General features: G+C 40.9%; 1 protein-coding gene across 1 annotated transcript in view; it reads left to right on the forward strand.

Moving 5' to 3' along the window:
- Positions 1-17609, forward strand: part of abcf1 (ATP-binding cassette, sub-family F (GCN20), member 1) — a 57587-nt gene that overhangs the window by 7888 nt on the left and 32090 nt on the right. Inside the window, exons 4-11 of the mRNA XM_050033973.1 lie at positions 274-394; positions 478-512; positions 590-679; positions 1424-1477; positions 1567-1647; positions 1734-1829; positions 6690-6812; positions 8766-8866. Coding sequence (XP_049889930.1) covers positions 274-394; positions 478-512; positions 590-679; positions 1424-1477; positions 1567-1647; positions 1734-1829; positions 6690-6812; positions 8766-8866 — 701 coding nt within the window. The remainder of the gene's footprint in view (positions 1-273; positions 395-477; positions 513-589; positions 680-1423; positions 1478-1566; positions 1648-1733; positions 1830-6689; positions 6813-8765; positions 8867-17609) is intronic.

The following is a 17609-nucleotide window of genomic DNA, read 5'->3' on the forward strand; positions in this document are numbered from 1 at the left end:
AAACACCTGTTTGCATCCCTGTAATAACAATTAGTAACGGTGTTTCCACCATCAGTTACATTCATTTGGTCACTGCCACTAACTTAATCTTTAGTGCCACAACTATCTCTGAAGCATACTTTTTTCATATTTGTCCACATTCTCCAGGTATTGCATTGGTAGTCTGATCAACAATGTCAATATCAGCTTATAAAAAGTCTTCTCCTCAAACTTTAATACTGAGATCAGAGTCTGTGTACTTGAAACATTACAATTTGTAACCATTCTTTTCAGCCTCAGATAAAGAAGAAAGACCGGCGAAAAGGAAAAGGCGCAGATGAGGATGATGATGAGGACGTTACGCTGAAACTGAAAAAGCTTTCAGTGCAAGCTAGTGATGAGGAAGATGAGCCAGGTAGGATGGTTTCAGAATGAAATCATTTTTATTACCACATTTATACAGTCATGATTGAGTGTTCTTGCCTTTCCTTTCCACAGTCATCGTCCTCAGTAAAGGAAACAAGCAGAATAAGGTTTGTCATTAGTCTATACTGGCACAGTCCTGACTCTTAACATATTGGCAGTATAAAGCATCTCTGATGTCCTTCAGGGTGGAAACATCTTTGCCGCTCTCAGCCAGGGCCAGAGTGATGAGGAAGATGATGTTGATTTGGATGAAGAAGATAAACCAGCAATAAAGGTACAGTGCTGTATTTGTCACAACTCAGGGTAAGCAATTTGACCCCTGGCCTGTCCACATGTGAAATTGTCCTTGGGCTAGTCATTGAAGCCCACATAGCTCCCAGTGGTTGACTAGCACCTTGCATGGTATCGTGCTGCTATCAGTGTGTGAGTGGCTGTGTGTGAAAAGGTGAATGAGAGGCAACCAACACTTTGGATAGAAGCGCTATGTAAATGCATTCAATCCAGTCCAGAGAGCAGCATAGACCTGCCCAAACTGAAAAAAAGCTATTAGTTTTCAGCCACCCTCTTTTTCGATGTTGCTTTTTTGACGTTGGAACATTGTGCTCAGGTAGAGACCCAGGTTTTTACCCAGCTCATGGAAATGCACCTCATTCACTTTGTATTTATTGCCACTTTTCCACCATTGGCTTTGAATTCCCTTGATTGTGGAATCTAACGACAAAATGATTGCCGTCAGCTTAGGTAATCAAGATCATGTGATAGTTCCAGGTAAACCATGTATGTCGTCGCCTTGTGTCTTTGTCCATTTTGACTCTGATAAAGATAAATTTATGTTTAAATGTGCTTGTGCAATTAAAGGCTGCAAACCACTGTGCCCCTCTTCTTTTCCCTTAAAATGTGTCAGTCTTGCTCTAAACTCTTTTTTTTTTTTTTTTTTTTTAAATTGCATGCTTTTGTAATGTTGTTTTTAACTGGGCTTAGGTGAAGGGTTAGATCATTAAAGAATATATATTTTTAGCCACCAGAAAATAATGACAAGAGGCCAAAGAAGGGGAAGACGGAGCAACACAAGGTAAGCACTGCTGTTAGCATTGCAGCTCTCATTTTTATCTGATTTTCAGCATTGTCCAGGTATCCATGATGTGCTTTAACTCCATGTAGAAAGGAAAACCTGCTGAGCGATCAAGGAGCGAGGATGAAGATGATGAGGAGGAGGATAGTGATGGAGGTGACATGATGATGGTATGTTTGTCCTTCATAAAGCTATCTCTTCTCCTCCTCTGCTTTTAGTCAGTGTGCTAACTCTTCTCTGACGATGTAACCATCAGAGTGCTGAGGATATCATCGCAGAACAGGCCAAGCAGCAGGAAAATGATCCATTTGCTAACCTAAGCAAAAAGGAGAAGAAGAAGAAAAAGAAACAGGTAATCATTATATATGGTGTTGTCAATCGATTATATGCAAACTCTATAATTAATTTGACATGTCAAAGTCATTAAGAGTACTGCTAAGCCTGTGACAGCAGTTGTGTAATGAAGTGATTCCCAGACTTTCTTGAACAGCCCCTCTCCCTTTTTGTAAGTTTTTCTCAGTCTCTCAGAAAAATGCTATGATTGCAGATAAATGTTGAACTTAAAATTAAAATTAACCAACCAGTTATTTGTATTTCTTTTGGGTTGTTTAAAAGTAAAATTAGCACAAAACATTTTTACTTCAAGACATCTCTTGAGCTTACTCAGTACTTGGATGTTACAAGCTAAGTGTGTCACATCCTGTGTGTTTTTAATCACAGTTTTTCTTGACAGTACACCGTCCTTGACACAAAGTGAGTGTGTTTACATGGACATGGAGACCTGGGGGGTATTCCAGAAAGCGGGTTTAGTGAAAACTCTGAGTATGTTAACCTTTCATTTCCAGAAAGAGAGGTAAGTCAAACTCTGAGTCAATCACCATGGCAACTGACTCTCTGAACCTAACCTGCTCGCTGGCAGGTTTTCTATAAGATACCCTGAGTTCACCCTGTCTCCTCCCTACTGCTGAGCCTGAAGCAAGCTGTCAGACACACATGGGTTGTCCGTATGTAGGAAATCCGGTTGATATCGAGGCAGAATTAATTCGCAGTGCCTTAAGCCGGGAGAGGATCTTCAGAACCCGTTTAGATGTGCTGTCATTCCCCAATGAATATCTGTTTGAACCGTACCGTTTTTCATTAGCCTCAATCATTTACCTGCTACACATATCAAATCTGACACACTGGAAGTGTGCTCTCATCAAGCAAATGTTGTGCATCACGCTACATTTTTTTGCAAAGAGTAGCTTTTTATATGATATTGGTGATGTTTTGCGGGCCTCTACTTTATTTTTGTTGGCAGAGTAGAACTCAAATGTTACTAAGCAGGATATTAGGCAAGAGGACATAAAAGTTTAAACAGTATTTTTTGGGGGGGGGGGGGGGGGGGTTAAATTACAAGTGACCTACAGTACATAATGAAATAGCCACTGAATGATAGGTTATTTAAGCTACTTTGTTTAATAAATCAAATATGAATAAAACTAAAGAAAGGTACAATCATGGCCAAGTAAAATATGCCTTACCTGTTTGAATGATGTTTTTTTATTTCATTTTAAGCTGCCTCCAAGTGCGTTTTTCCCCTGTGAGATTGCACCTATATGAAAATCATTTTTTATTCGAAACCACTCCACCACTTTTTCACCTGTATGCTATGATTTTAATTAAGTGTGGTTAAATGTTAAATTAATGGACTAGTGCATTCAAATTTACGCGTTGACTCGGGCAGCAGTTTTCTCCCATGCCGCCTCTCTCTCCTTGGCAACTTTAGCGGTGTTACTTTTTTTTACGAAATATATGCTCATATTCGCTGTAGGCATTCATGAGCACCTCCAATTCCACGGGTGTAAAATAGGTTGATTGCTTTTTCTCTCTGGTTGCCATGGTGAATCGAGGTATCGGGGCTCCATTGATGATGGCTTTTTATTGTGTTTGTGCATGCGCTTAACTCAAGGTGTACCTACTCAGAGTTGATTGAACTAATTCATATCAGCTGTTCTGGATACTCAGAGTTTCCCATCTCAGGGTGAGTCAACTTAGAGTTCAGATTACACTCAATTTGTTGAACCTCCTACCTGGAATACCCCCCCGATCATGATTGGGTTTTGGAGTATTCTGTTGGTGTTTGACCATGTGATCACCGTATCCTCCCCCCCAAAAACAGTTAAGCCCTTATCCAGTTTATGAGAAACCTGAATATGCTAACTGGAGTACTCCAAAAGAAACCCTATTGCATGTATATACACACCTTATCCCAGTTAATGAGCGACGCCAGCTATCTGCTGAGGCGCGGCCTCAGTCAAGTCATGTAACAGAAACTCAATGGCAACAGCGTGTCATGGCTGGAGTGATGACGAAACTGAGTTTTGTTGAAGTTTGCTGCGATGGGAAGGACAGGGCTATCAGAGTAGGTGAGTGCTTTCATGAGTAACATCAGTTCAGTACGTCTGTGGTTGCAGAGAGAGAGAGAGAGACAGACAGTGGTCAGTGCTCAGAGCAGGCAGCTGTTGGCATTTTGAGTAGAGAAGAAATTAAGATTAAATTGTCAAGTGGTAGTAAATGTACAGTTGGTTGGTTTTTGTGAACATCACAGCGCCTACACGAATAGACTATAGTAATTCGTAACTGGGTTACGAGTACAGGTGCATCTAAAAGAATAGTTTGAAATTTTAGTATCATGACAACCCTAGTGTGACCTCACCTTTTTCCGAATGCATTATCCCAAGCAGCGCTTAAGGGAATTTCTTCATATTTGGCACAAATGTCCACTTGGAGTCAAGGATGAACTGATTAGAATTTGGTGGTCAAAGGTCAAGGTCGCTGTGACCTCACAAAACATGTTTTTGGCAAAACTCAAGAATTTATGTGTTACTAATTCTGATAAAATTTCACATAAATGTCTTAATAGAAAAAAATAGGTCAGCTCCACTGTGATATGATAATGTTCTGCATAAAACACTTTTCTGGCCATTACTCAGCATCATATCTCAGGAACAGAAGGGGAGCTATTTAGTCAGGTACTGAATTGGTGACTCAAATCTTGAAACTGTGCTGATTGTATAGATCTTCTGTGCTGATGGGGGGGAAGATATGTGTGAAGCATCCATGTTTTAGAATATGTAGGTTCTTTGCAGCACCATCTATAGCCTATTTGAAGCATTGTCAACTGTCATGGCAACATATGAGTCAGAACAGATTCAAGATTCAAGAAGTTTATTGTCATATGCACAGTAGAAAACTCAGCGGTTTGCACCGTACAATGAAATTTCTTATTGCCAGTCTCCTTCCACACAAATAAAACAGACATGGATGTAAACTGTTACTGCAACTTGATTGGTTTGCAGAGGCATACAACGGCGACACTATAATTCTAGTTCATGTAGACAGGGAATATGATTAACAAATATCCCGAATATGATCATAACTAGAATAAGCCTCATCAGCAGCTTCTTCAGTCCATGTAAATGCACTCAGTGCTGCAATTAAATGCCATGCTCGGTCTTGTGTCCCATACCACTGGACAAATGCACCATCCTAAGGGCGCTTAGAACTCGTCCTGTTACTCCAATGCTATGCATCTGTGCATTGCCTGACATATCGTGAGCAAATGATGTTCCCTGTAGCCAATCAGAACACGCTTCAGTGTCAGCCTCGGCTACAGCTACATTATGCGCAGCTTATGCGTGCGTGCGTGTATGTGTGTGTGTAGCCCCTTTTACACTGCCAGATTTTCCGCGAATGTTAAGCCATTTTGCCGGCAAGCTGCGAGCATTTAGACACACAGAGCCGGATTGGCGAGTTGATCCGAGGTGTCCAATTTTCTGCCTTGTAGGGTAGTCATATTGGCAGAACCCTTTTAATTTAAAAAGACCGAGGCGGCCTCCCGCAACGGGGTTACACCCTGCCTTTCCGAAACCCCGCCTTTCCGAAAATAGACCTCCATTCTTCGTAACGGCGGGGTTTCCCATTTTTTCTAAAGGCCTCTCTATTCCGAATATTGGGGACAGCGCCCACAGTTCGTCAACAGGTGCCTCCAATCAGCCGCACACTCAATCACAGATCTGCTCCGACCAGCCTCCCCCTGCAACTACAGTTCCACTTGGCTTATTGTTGTCATGGATAGGCCTACATTGTTTCTTCTAGCTGGTGATATGCTGTGATAAGGCTCTAAAATTGTAGCCGTGGGTATATGCTCATTATATCACAGTTAAGAAACAATCAGATTGACTGATTTCACCTTTCTGTTTTATAAATGCGTACAACGCGTATTCCCCCCGGGGATGTGCGAGTGCGGCCGGGAGTGGGGATTTCAGCACCACGGACAGCACGCATAAAAAGACTTGACAAGCATCTCCTTTTAAATGTGTTTGCTGCTAGCGAAATTATACCTAATAAATGAAGACAGTGACATATTTTCAATAAAAAACAATGACTTGTGTTCATTTCAAGCTTTTGTAGCACAGCGAATTTCAGAATTGTGCAAGTGCGGCCGGAGAGCGGGCGGCAGTGTTTGATGCAGGAAACTTGATATGGACTTGAAAATCAGTTTCGGAGTGGGGGTGGTTCGGAACGGCGGTGTTTCGGAATGGAGGGCTGTCCCCCCGCAACGGGAGGGGCTGTTGAAGACTTGTGGGAGGAGCTGTTGATGACGCTGCACGTGCGAGCCACTGGCGGTGGATAAACAGGAAACAGCCGATAGCAGGAATTAGCGAGCAGCTAGTAGCAAGAGGGAAACACAAACCTGACAGACACTGTAAAGATGAGCAACTGGGGAGACAAGGAATTGCACGCCCTCCTTGCCCTCGCAAACGAAGAGGCCATTAACCGTCAGATGACGGGGACGGTGAAGAACGGGCCGACTTACGAGAGAATCGCCGAAGGACTGACCAGCCGCGGCTTCCCTCCCACGTCACTGTTTACATCACATGCTGAGCTACACGTTGTGTTACTTGCTCACGCCCCCCATTGCCTCGAAAAAGGCGCATTCTGTATAAACAAAAGTAGGCAGGCGGCATTTTGAAAAAATGAAAAAATCTTGTGTCTCCATGACTCCATCTTCAAGGCTTCCCACTTTGGGACTCACTGGTATAATGTCTTGTGTGGATCTGGATGAGCTCTGTTTACTCTGAGATAATAACCCTGATGATGTAATTAGGGTTATTTTGTGTTGTGTTCTTGGATACTCATTTCGATGTGTTGGTGTGTGTGGTTACAGATGGAGTATGAGCGTCAGGTGGCCAGTGTTCGTGCTCAGAATGCCTTGGAGGGAGATTTCTCCATTTCCCAGGCTGAGATGTCTTCCAGACAAGCCATGTTGGAGAACGCCTCTGATATCAAGGTGATATACTTAATATAATCTTCTCAATGGAATTAACTGACAGTGCCTGACATTCTGCTCTCTTGAAGTAACCCATAATGAAGAAAATACAATAATTCACGTTAAGATGCTTTTAACAATAAAACACTGTCAAAAATTGCTGCATGTTTGGAAGTAAGCAAGAAAGTAAGGTTTTATTTCTATACCACATTTTGAAACAAAGTTCCAAAGTGCTTCACAAGATAGAGATACAGAAAAATCGAACATATTTAACAAATAAGTGTCTGATGACTGTGGAAGGGGGCAGCAGCATAATGTATTTTCGTTACCTAAAAAAGGACCTCCTTAAACAATCAATATTAGTTTGAGTGTAGGCACTATTTAGAATATTGTCACTGCTTTACCTTGCTGTCAGACAGCCCTTTCTGACAGGGAACTGAAGCTGTTATATCACTCTCTTCAAAGCCACCAGACTCCAGTGATAGAAACAGTAATTTTTGTTAGAGAACATAGGAGTTGCTGGTCTATCACTGCCTTGATCATTGGGTTTGTTTGTGTTATTGTGCAACTTTTGTAACCAAACTAACGTAGATTACTATGGGTTTGTGATATGGCCCTAAAATAATATCACCATTCAGGGCCAATATTATTAGGTCAATATTCAAAATTGGGGTTGGGTTGTTTGAGATTTTGTGGGCCACTATGGTAAGTTGAGAGCAAATCACAAAATGTAAAGAAAAACAAGATGACGATATCTCAGCATGAATCCAGGGTGGGCAGAGATTAGATGGTGTGCAGCTAGTCCAGTAAAAGAGGTTTTTAACATTGCATAGAGCAGCTGGACTGAAAGCCCTTTTGCACAACAGCCAAGCATCCCGAAAACAAACATCCAGGGCCATCTTTCTGAAAATATGCTACACACACTCCCAAACAAAAGCACGTGGCTAATTATTACGCAGAATGACATCATTCCTACTACAGTGATGTCACTATTTTTTTTCCCCGAATGCCTGTTTCAGAAATGTTACTTTTTTTGTAGTTGTTCCAATGTGCATGTGTGTGATGTTATTGTTTGCATGTGAGGTGTTCAGAGCAGAGATATGTTCACACTGATGTCAGATATGGGTCACTTCAAACATGAATGTGAACAGTCAGCAAAATGACCAGATTTGGGGAAATAATTGGAACTGAGCATTAAGCAGTCCCTCCAGAAAATTGCGATCTTGCGATCGCAATAATGAACACAAATTCAACGAAAGTCCGCAATTTTTCCTGGGGCTTGCAATTTTTCGCTCTTTTTTGAATATTCCGGCCGTCCGGAAGTCGTCACGCATGCGACGTCATTTGAAACGTCATCAAACGCATCATCAAATGTGCTATGGTATTGCAGTATGGAGAAACGCTCTGTATTGACATAAGAATTTGCACTGTTTAAATACATACAATATGGGTTTAATGTATTAAAATGTTATGTTTACAGAAGATGTAGCTTACATGTTTTACAGTCACATTGTGTGGTTTGAGAGCTACAATATTCACTCAGGATTTTTTGCTACATTATTGGAGTCCATGTTTTGAAACTAATTAAATAACACTAAAGAAGAGAACTATAAAAAACATTTGCAGCTATTTTTGTAATATTCAGTATGATTATTATAGCAAGTGATTACATGACTTATTTTTTTGGAGGTAGTAATTTTAAAAATTCACATTTTTTTTCTCCTTTTGTCATTAAACACAATTTTTGTCATTTGCCACAATTTCCCGCAAAAAATACATAAAAATGCTGCAATTTTCATTACAATTTTTGACAAAATTGGCCGCAAATTCAAGGATTTTTGCCGCGAGATCCTGGATCCTGATTAAGCTGTGTAATGTGAACATAGCCAAAGAAAGACAGTGTAGACAGTGACATGTAATGCAGAAACACAATGTGCTCTCCATTAGTAACAATCTGTTTTTCATGCCCTTTAGCTGGAGAGGTTCAGCATATCTGCTCACGGCAAGGAGCTTTTCGTCAACGCCGACCTTTTGATTGTGGCAGGAAGAAGATATGGTTTGGTTGGACCAAATGGGTAAATAGCTACTTTTTCCTCCTTAATTGTTGGCTATGAATACAGGCACAGACTTCTACTCCACATGGGTTTGAATATGTAACCATCATAACAGGGTTAGAATTAGTTTGTAGGATCACACTTTGATCACGATGAACCTAGTGAAGATGCTTTCTGACTCTGAGGGCTCATTTATGCTCAATGTTAGATAAGGATAGGGAGACGGACAGAGCCTTCTGTCCATGCTCTGCATTCATTTTGTCAGTAGTTGTTCACATTTTCTGAAAGCTTGGGGTACAGACATAACGGAGCAGTACCACCAGAGATCATGGAGGCAGTGTAGCAGAGTTCAACCAAGATGCGACTGTAAGAGACACCAAAAAAATTAAAATAATGGTGGAATGGAATGAATTGGTAACATAGTGAAAAGAATTCTCTGTTCACGTCGGGATATATATAATGGCCTCACAAACATCTGCGGTCTACAAGGCTGCCTCCAATTAAAGGGACATTATTACGACCTTCTCCACCATCACCCCGTTTGTTGTGTAAAACTTTTGACTCCAGTGCCATCTATTGGTTGTATCTATGCCAACATAAAGGACACAGGGAAGTGTGAGGGCAGTGATGTTTACAGTATTTGAAATGGACGTATCTATTTTTGTACATAAAGGGAGTATAAATGAGCCTTGAAGGGTAACTTTGGTATTTTTCGACCTGGGCCTTATTGTCTCATGTTTTTGTGTCCAAGTGACTAATGGTAACAACAGTTTTTATAACTGGTCCAGTATTGAGAAGACCACTGCAGCTGGCATTAACTAAACACGCTGCAATGTAACTACTTGAGACAATTGTGCAGTCAATTTGCATCAAGTACAATTTACAATTTACCTGTTTTTGCCACTGACAGACTCCGTCTGACAACATACAGTTGTTGGGATCAACATATTAGGCCTCACCAAGGGGCACCAAATACAGTCCTGCTCACCATTGTTGGCACCCATGAAGCTAAGTACGTAATGTGGAATATCTCCTGAAGAAAATTAATCAAGTGAAACAATTTTTTTCTATAGAGAACTCGTGTTGATACAAAAGAGCAAATGATAAACAACAATTTAAAACAATAAATAATGGGATGAAAAAATAGAAAAACTTAAAGCTTGCTGTGACACTGGTATTGGCACCCTTTGCTGTAAATCAGTATGGAAACACATTATGACTCACCTGTGGTAAATCACAAATGAGAATCACCTGTGATAAATTGTCTGTGCCCATGTGACATGAATTAGCCAATGAATGATGACTTCTGTGTTTTAAAAAGCCACCTGTTATTCCCTGTTCCTTTGTCACAATGGTGAAGACAAAGGAGCTGCCTGAGGACATCAGAAGTGCTATTTTTAGCAAACACAAGACCTCCAAATGGTATAAGGCCATCTCCAAAGACCTTGGTATCCCTGTTTCAACAGTGCGTAATGTTATTAAAAAGTTTGCCAAGCATGGAACTGTCAAGAACCTCCCTGGACGTGGGGGGAAGAGAAAAATTGATGAGAGAAGTCTTCGAAGGTTGGTGTGAATGGTGGAAAAAACACCACGTCAAACATCCAAAGACCTGAAGGCCAACCTGGAACAGTCTGGGGTCATGGTTTCAACAAGTACCATACGCCGCACACTAAACCAAGCAGGGCTTTATGGGCGAAGGCCAAGGAAGACACCATTGCTGAGGAAAAGACATAAAAAGGAACGACTGATATTTGCCAAAGAGCACCTGGACAAACCACAATCCTTCTGGGAAAATGTTCTGTGGACAGATGAAACAAAAATAGTGGTTTTTGGCAATGCACACCAACAGTTTGTTTACAGACAGCGCAATGAAGCCTATAAGGAAAAGAACACCCTACCAATAGTTAAGCATGGTGGAGGATCCATAATGCTGTGGGGCTGCTTTGCTGTATCTGGTACTGGAGGCCTTGACCGTATCACAGGAATCATGAAATCAGAAAATTACCAAGAGATTTTAGAGCGAAATGTCCTACCCAGTGTAAGAAAACTTGGTTTGAGTCGAAAATCATGGGTCCTCCAGCAAGACAAAGACCCAAAGCACACATCCAAAAGCACGCAGGAATGGTTGAAAAGGAAAAAATGGACTGTTTTAAAATGGTCAGCAATAAGTCCTGATCTCAATCCGATTGAAAATCTTTGGGTGAGCTGAAATCTGCCATTGGGGAAAAGAACCCTGCAAACGTGAAGAGCTTGAACAAACTCCACAGGAAGAGTGGGAGAAAATACCAGCTGAGAAGTGCAAGAAGCTTATAGATGGCTACAAGAAACGTTTGGAGGCTGTCATCGCTGCCAAAGGGTGTGCAACCAAATATTAAAGAGGGGTGCCGTTATTGCAGCACATGCTGTTTTTTCTGTTTCTCCTTTTAAATTACAATATGTAAGTTGAAAAAACAATTTTCTTTGTTAAATTACTCCAATTAAAAGATCCTGATGATATAAATTTGGTACATTTCCATTTCTTTCTGAAGATATTGTAAAGGTTATGCAAAAAATGAAGGGGTGCCAATAATGGTGAGCAGGACTGTATGTTGGGATCAACATATTTTGGGAACATAATTTTAGGTCTCACACGGCGGCACCAAATATGTTGGGATCAATATATTAGGTCTCACCAAGGGGCACCAAATATGTAGGGATTTAATTGGCTATCGGAAATAATTAATAATTATTAATAATATGTTAAATAATGTGAGTTAATTAACATTAAATCACCTCGTGGGGCACCATTCCCGTAAAGGGAAAAATGATAGCCAGTTAAAGATATCAGTCTCATAAAATACGCTAAACTATTAATTTGGAGTTGTAATTAATAATTAAATTAATTACAACAACCAAAATTAACAGTAACGCCTGAAGGATCTCGGAGTTCTTGATGCAGCAGAGGTTGACTATTCATTCACTCTTGTGCAACATTAAACAGNGTGATCAAAGAGCCGTTTGGTCTACAAAACAAAATGGCTGACAACAGGGAACTACAAGATGGCCGAATCAAAGGAAAAGAAGTGGGAACTTCGAGATGCCTGTTTGGGTGTAGCTCTGTTGAAAGCCTATTTGTTAATGAGTCTATGTCAATGTGCTTTGTGTTGCAAACGGTCTGGATTAGTGCAGAGGTTTTTAGTTGTGTGCAAGAATCTGTTTGTGAACAGTATTAGCAAACTAAACACTTAGCTTTGGCGAAGCCAACTAATCAATGACCTAACTGCAAACAACCACAACAATAACTCAATGACAGCATTAAATCATATACAACAAGTTAAACAGTCTTGCTTAGCCTGTATAGCTGTGATGAAGCTATGCCCAGTTGTTACGTTACCGATCCTTGAACGGATGGAAGAGTCACTTGGCGGTGTACTGCTTTGTTAGCCGGCAGGAGAAGGTTGGGAAGAGCTGGTTCCAGCTGCAGTCGTTGCTTGCTTGTTCCAAAGGTTCTGATCCGAGGAAGCCAGTCACTCGGGGTCCTTGCAGAGTTAGACGCTGGGTGCTGACTCACTTACCTGTGGATATTCTCCTTCATCCAGGTCATAGTTATCTCAAGGCAATTGAATCGAACGCAACTGGACTTGGTTTTGTCTTAGAAGACGTTTCACCTCTTATCCAAGAGGCTTCATCAGTTGATGAGTGATGAAGCCTCTTGGATAAGAACCTCTCGTCTGCCCTCTCCAGCAGCTCTGTGTTGCTCTCTCTTCATTTTCCCTGTGTGCAAGAATAGAAGAATCAGTTTAAAAGTTTTTTTTTTAAGTCATAAGTAGATAAACACAGGTTCAGCAGTACAGTGTAACAAACATGTCAGCTCAACAATCAGCACTAGTCTTACGACACATTATACACCCCTCACACCATATCGAATTGAGGATGTGGGTATAAAAGTAACAGTGACAATTGTGCATAGTATTGCTGATTGGAGTATGTAGCTGCCCTGGTTCAATGTCATTTATCACAGCACATATTTATATTATCAAGTCATACTTTTAGGTATATCTCCATGTCTGCATGTCTGTCTGGTGAGACAAACTACTGGATAAACAGCACAACAACTCTTACCTGGTCTGGTCTGGTCTGGTGGCTTTGACCTAGGGCTGCACGATTAATCGGAATAAAATCGTGATCTTGATTCATATGCATATGCGATCTAATTTTGCAATGACGGCGATTCTGCCGGCCCCGCCCGTGCCGGGAGTCGGGACATCATCTGCATGAAAACAAGCGCTCCCAACGACGCAGCGTTATACCACGTGATGCAGAGCAACAGCCGGCCGGCAATTTGGAAAGCAGCGAGACAGGGGGGAAACACACTGCTCACTGTAGCCTCAGTTTGTGCCTCATACAGATCTGCTGGTAAAGTTAACTTAGCGTTAGCAAGCGTGATAAAAGGCGGCAGAGAGGCGACGTTGTGCAAATAAACCAAAGATTTATTAATTCTCTGTAGCAGTAAACACATACCAAAGATTTATTAATTCTCTGTAGCAGTAAACACATGGGCCGATAACAAAGCTTTACAAGCTATTCAGGGCTGCCGACGATAACATTAACATGACAAACAGCAAGGCTACGGCAAGTTAACGTACTGACACTCCTCAGACAGACAGACAGACAGACAGACAGACAGACACACACACACACACACACATATACCGGACAGCTTCTCAGTCCTTAGCCACTAGCGTTAGCTCATGTACAACACAGGTACCACACAGAAACTTTTACAAAGGGTCATAATGTGCTTCTAGTGACTGTCAAATCGCCAGCGAAAGATGTTTACACTGCGGACACGGAGAACAGCTACCTGCTCTCATGGGACAAAGATCCTCTTAGAAGAAAGACAGATCACTCAGCTCTGCCGCCAGGAACAAACTGGGAGGCAAAGATCCTCTCTGAGGAAGAGGGCTCACTTTGCTGCAGGGTTCACCAAAACGTTTTTTTTTTCTTTTAATAAATTGAACACACATTAAAGAACATACAAGATCCTGTAGAGAATTAATACATATAATACAATACAATAAACATTGTCAAATTAAATGAAGGAAGAGGATTTTTTAAAGGCAAATAAAATATTGGGGATTTATGTAAAAATATACATAGAGACATATAAATAATTATATAATTAAAGATATGTAGGCTATGTTAGGTGAATACTCCTGTCAAATGCATGGTGTTGAAACGTTTAATTTTGACTTAATTCCAGGCCTGGAATACCTACCTCAGAAAAATGTTGTTCAACATTGATATTATTGTTAAAATTGTTCAAAAGCTGTAAGAGAAGACAAGAGACTAAAGCTGAAACAGGAGTGTTCCCTCTCTGCTGACCAGAGTTTATGTGCCTTGTGTCTCCTGTATCAGGCACAATCATAGGCTTTGTTATTTAATGATATTTTTTTATTATTTATTTATAATTTTTGTTACTTTTCCTTTTGTATCAGGAAATAAGCACAATATATCTTTATGTTGAAAAAAATCGTGAGAGAATCGTGATCTCAATTATAAGCCAAAAAATTGTGATTCTCATTTTTTCCAGAATCGTGCAGCCCTACTTTGACCTAAGCTGCTGGATGGTGTTTGCGAGCTGCAGTGGAGTGGCGACGTTAGCTCCAAATTAGCATCGTCTTGTTCGGTGGCAGATAACTCTGTAGACCACATGAACAGTGCTTTAAACATTGACTTGTCCACTACACATTATACAATGTTTAGCCAACTGAAAGTGGGGCTGGTAGTTGAGCCCATGGCTAAGTAACTTGCTAACGTTAGCTAATGTTAGCAAGGCTAACCTGTTGATCAGTTAACATTAAACCAAGCAGACATCACAAACAATAGCTGTGTCCCAATTTAGGGCTGCATCCTCCGAGTGATGCGGACCCTAAATTGGGACGCAGCTATTGTTATCTGAAGAAACTGGTAACACTAAACAACTATGTGCAAGGCGAAAATGTTCGAAAAGAAACTTACCAGGTTCCGTTTGCGGCAGCGTTACGCTTTCGTCCACCATCGTCTCCAGCATTGCAGTGGCTGAGTGGCTCAATAACCCCGCCCCCTTCCCCGTGACGTATGTGGTTCGTTCCAGAGCCATTTCTTTTGTCTGTTGAAACAGGAAAACCGGTTCCAAATTAAGCACTGGCCCCGAACCAGCACTGGAACTGCTTCGGTGGAAAAAGGGTATTAGATTTTACCAAATGATCTCTGTGGTCCTGTGAATTCCAACACAGTGGTGGAAAAAAGTTTTTGGACACCCCATGCATTTGTGATATATTACATTAAGAATCACTCTTAAGTCTCCAAGTGCAATTTCTTTTAGTACAGTCACAGCCAAAACACTAAACAAAGAACAGAAAGTGCAGATGCAGTCCTTCAGCAGTTGGATACACTCTGCAGAAATACAAACAATCCAACAGCTTGGAAGACAAACCAAGATCTGGGCGTCCAAGGGTTTCTTCAGCAAGAATGACCGCATCCTGATCCGCATGTGCAGGGAAAACCGCCGAATGACATCATGTGAGCTTCAGCAGCAGTGGTCAAACCAAACTGGTGTCTAGTGTTCCACCCGCACTGTATGTAACCCACTCCTAGATCATGGCTTAAGGTCCTGCAAGGCTGTCAAGAAGCCCCTGATCAATGAGAGACAGAGGTTAGCCTGGCGTCGTTGGGCCCAAGCAGATTCTGTGGTCAGATGAGTCCAGTTTCCAGCTTAATCCTCCTCCTGCTAATGTTAGGGTATGCAGAAGGCCAGGCAAAGCATTATCTCAGAGGCAGTATCATGGTTTGGGGATGTATGAGTGCTGCTGGTGTTGGTCATCTCACTGTCTGTGATGGCACATTGAACTCTGCCAAGTATTGTGCCATTCTCGAAACTTACATGCTCCCCTCTGCATGTGCACAGTTTCGTTGAGGTCAAAACTGGATGTTTCAGCAAGATAATGCCCCTTGCCACACATCCAAGGCCAGTAGAACTTGGCTGCAGGAGCACAGTATCCAGGTCTTAGAGTAGCCAGCTCAATCCCCGGACATGAGCCCCATTGAAAATCTGTGGTGGATTATCAAAAGGTCTGTTTCGAAGCGTAAACCAAAGAATTTGGAAGAATTAAAGCAGTTATTCAAGAAGAATGGGACAAGATTACCCCTCAACAGTGTGAAAGGCTCGTGGAGAACAGGATTAGAGGTCTACTGCATGCTAATGGCAGGGCTACTAAATATTAATTTGATGATGTGATGGTTTATTTATTTTTTGTTCAGTTTTGAACACATTCTCTGTTATTTGTTGACTTTGATACTGACAATGTTGAGAACTGACATGTTGAAACTATCAAGAATTTAGTTTTGTTATTTTTTCTTGTTCACAATAAATAAAAAAAATCATGTGCATTTGTTTGTGTCTGTCTGATGCAGCCACACCTTTAGAAACACAAAAAAGATTTTCCGCAAATATTTCATGATAATATTTGAAATTGTATAAAATTTGAAGGGTGTCCGAAAACTTTTTTCCACCACTGTAATATAAAGGATACTATAGAGACGGACCTTTTTGTTAAAGATTAAAATCCTTTTTGTTCAACTAGAAATGGCCTCGAAATCGTCATTGCCAAAGCTACTAGACAAATTCATTCAAAGTCCACAAAAACAACATAAAACTCACAAAAGCCATATTGGATCATCGTCCCACTTCCCACAATCACCAACTCTGGTTTGGTTGAAATAAACTCTCAATTCAACCATTCAGATATGAAAATATGCTGACCATATACACGCTAAAATGACTGTTTATTTAAATGGAGTTTGGTTGGTTTGGCAATTGCGATTTCGGGGCTGTATCATGTCAAACAAAAAAGGATCTTACTCTATCTCTGTAAGGATCCTTTTCATAATGTTGCTAGACACTCATAATAATAATAATAATACTATTCACTGTCTTTGTTGTCTTGTTAGTGTTTTGTATTGTCTGGCAATAAAAAAACACTCATAATAATAATTTGAGCCTGTCTGGGGCAAAAACAAACACTCAGTGGAAATACATTGAGGGTGCGCAAATGCCCCAAGTGATTGCAGCCTGTTATGTTGCTGCCAACTGCAGTCCATCCGCTCAATTAGCAACTTAGACACAAAGATGTGGGAAAACAGGGTCTAGATTGAAAAATAGCGAAGTCACATGGTACTGTGGCCTGGGAGCATTTGCCGTTGTGACATTCACTGTCTTTAAGGGCCTGCCAGGACACTCTTGTTCTCCTCCTCCTCCCACACCAAACTTGGTACAGAGCATCTTGCTACAGAGCATCTTCAGACTGTCCTCCACAAATTGTCCTTTGATCAAAAATTGAGCCTACAGTGCTCCAAGATGTTTGACTGTAAAAGGTACTGCAAACAGATACTTGCAAATTCTTGCTAAATAAATTTTCAATGTTTATGAAAAAATTTGATAAAATTGTGGAGTCACGATAGATGATGTTTGGCATCTAATGTGAACAACTGGAGTCAATGAAAGAATGGCATTTTTAAACATCAGTTTTTCACTTATGGAGTCAGTCAATCATTGTTAAAAAACAAATTAACAACATCTCCATGCTGTTTAGATGCAATATGTGTATTTTCAGATTTCTGTCTTGATAACTGACACCAGTCTCCCTCTTTAAAACACAAAAAGGAAAATCCCTCAAACACCATGAAGTGTAGACATGATAGGCTACTTTCCACATTTCCAGCAGCAAAGCTGTCAATTAGGCCC

Source organism: Epinephelus moara, chromosome 22, assembly GCF_006386435.1.
Source record: "Epinephelus moara isolate mb chromosome 22, YSFRI_EMoa_1.0, whole genome shotgun sequence".
Classification (NCBI taxonomy): Eukaryota; Metazoa; Chordata; class Actinopteri; order Perciformes; family Serranidae; genus Epinephelus; species Epinephelus moara.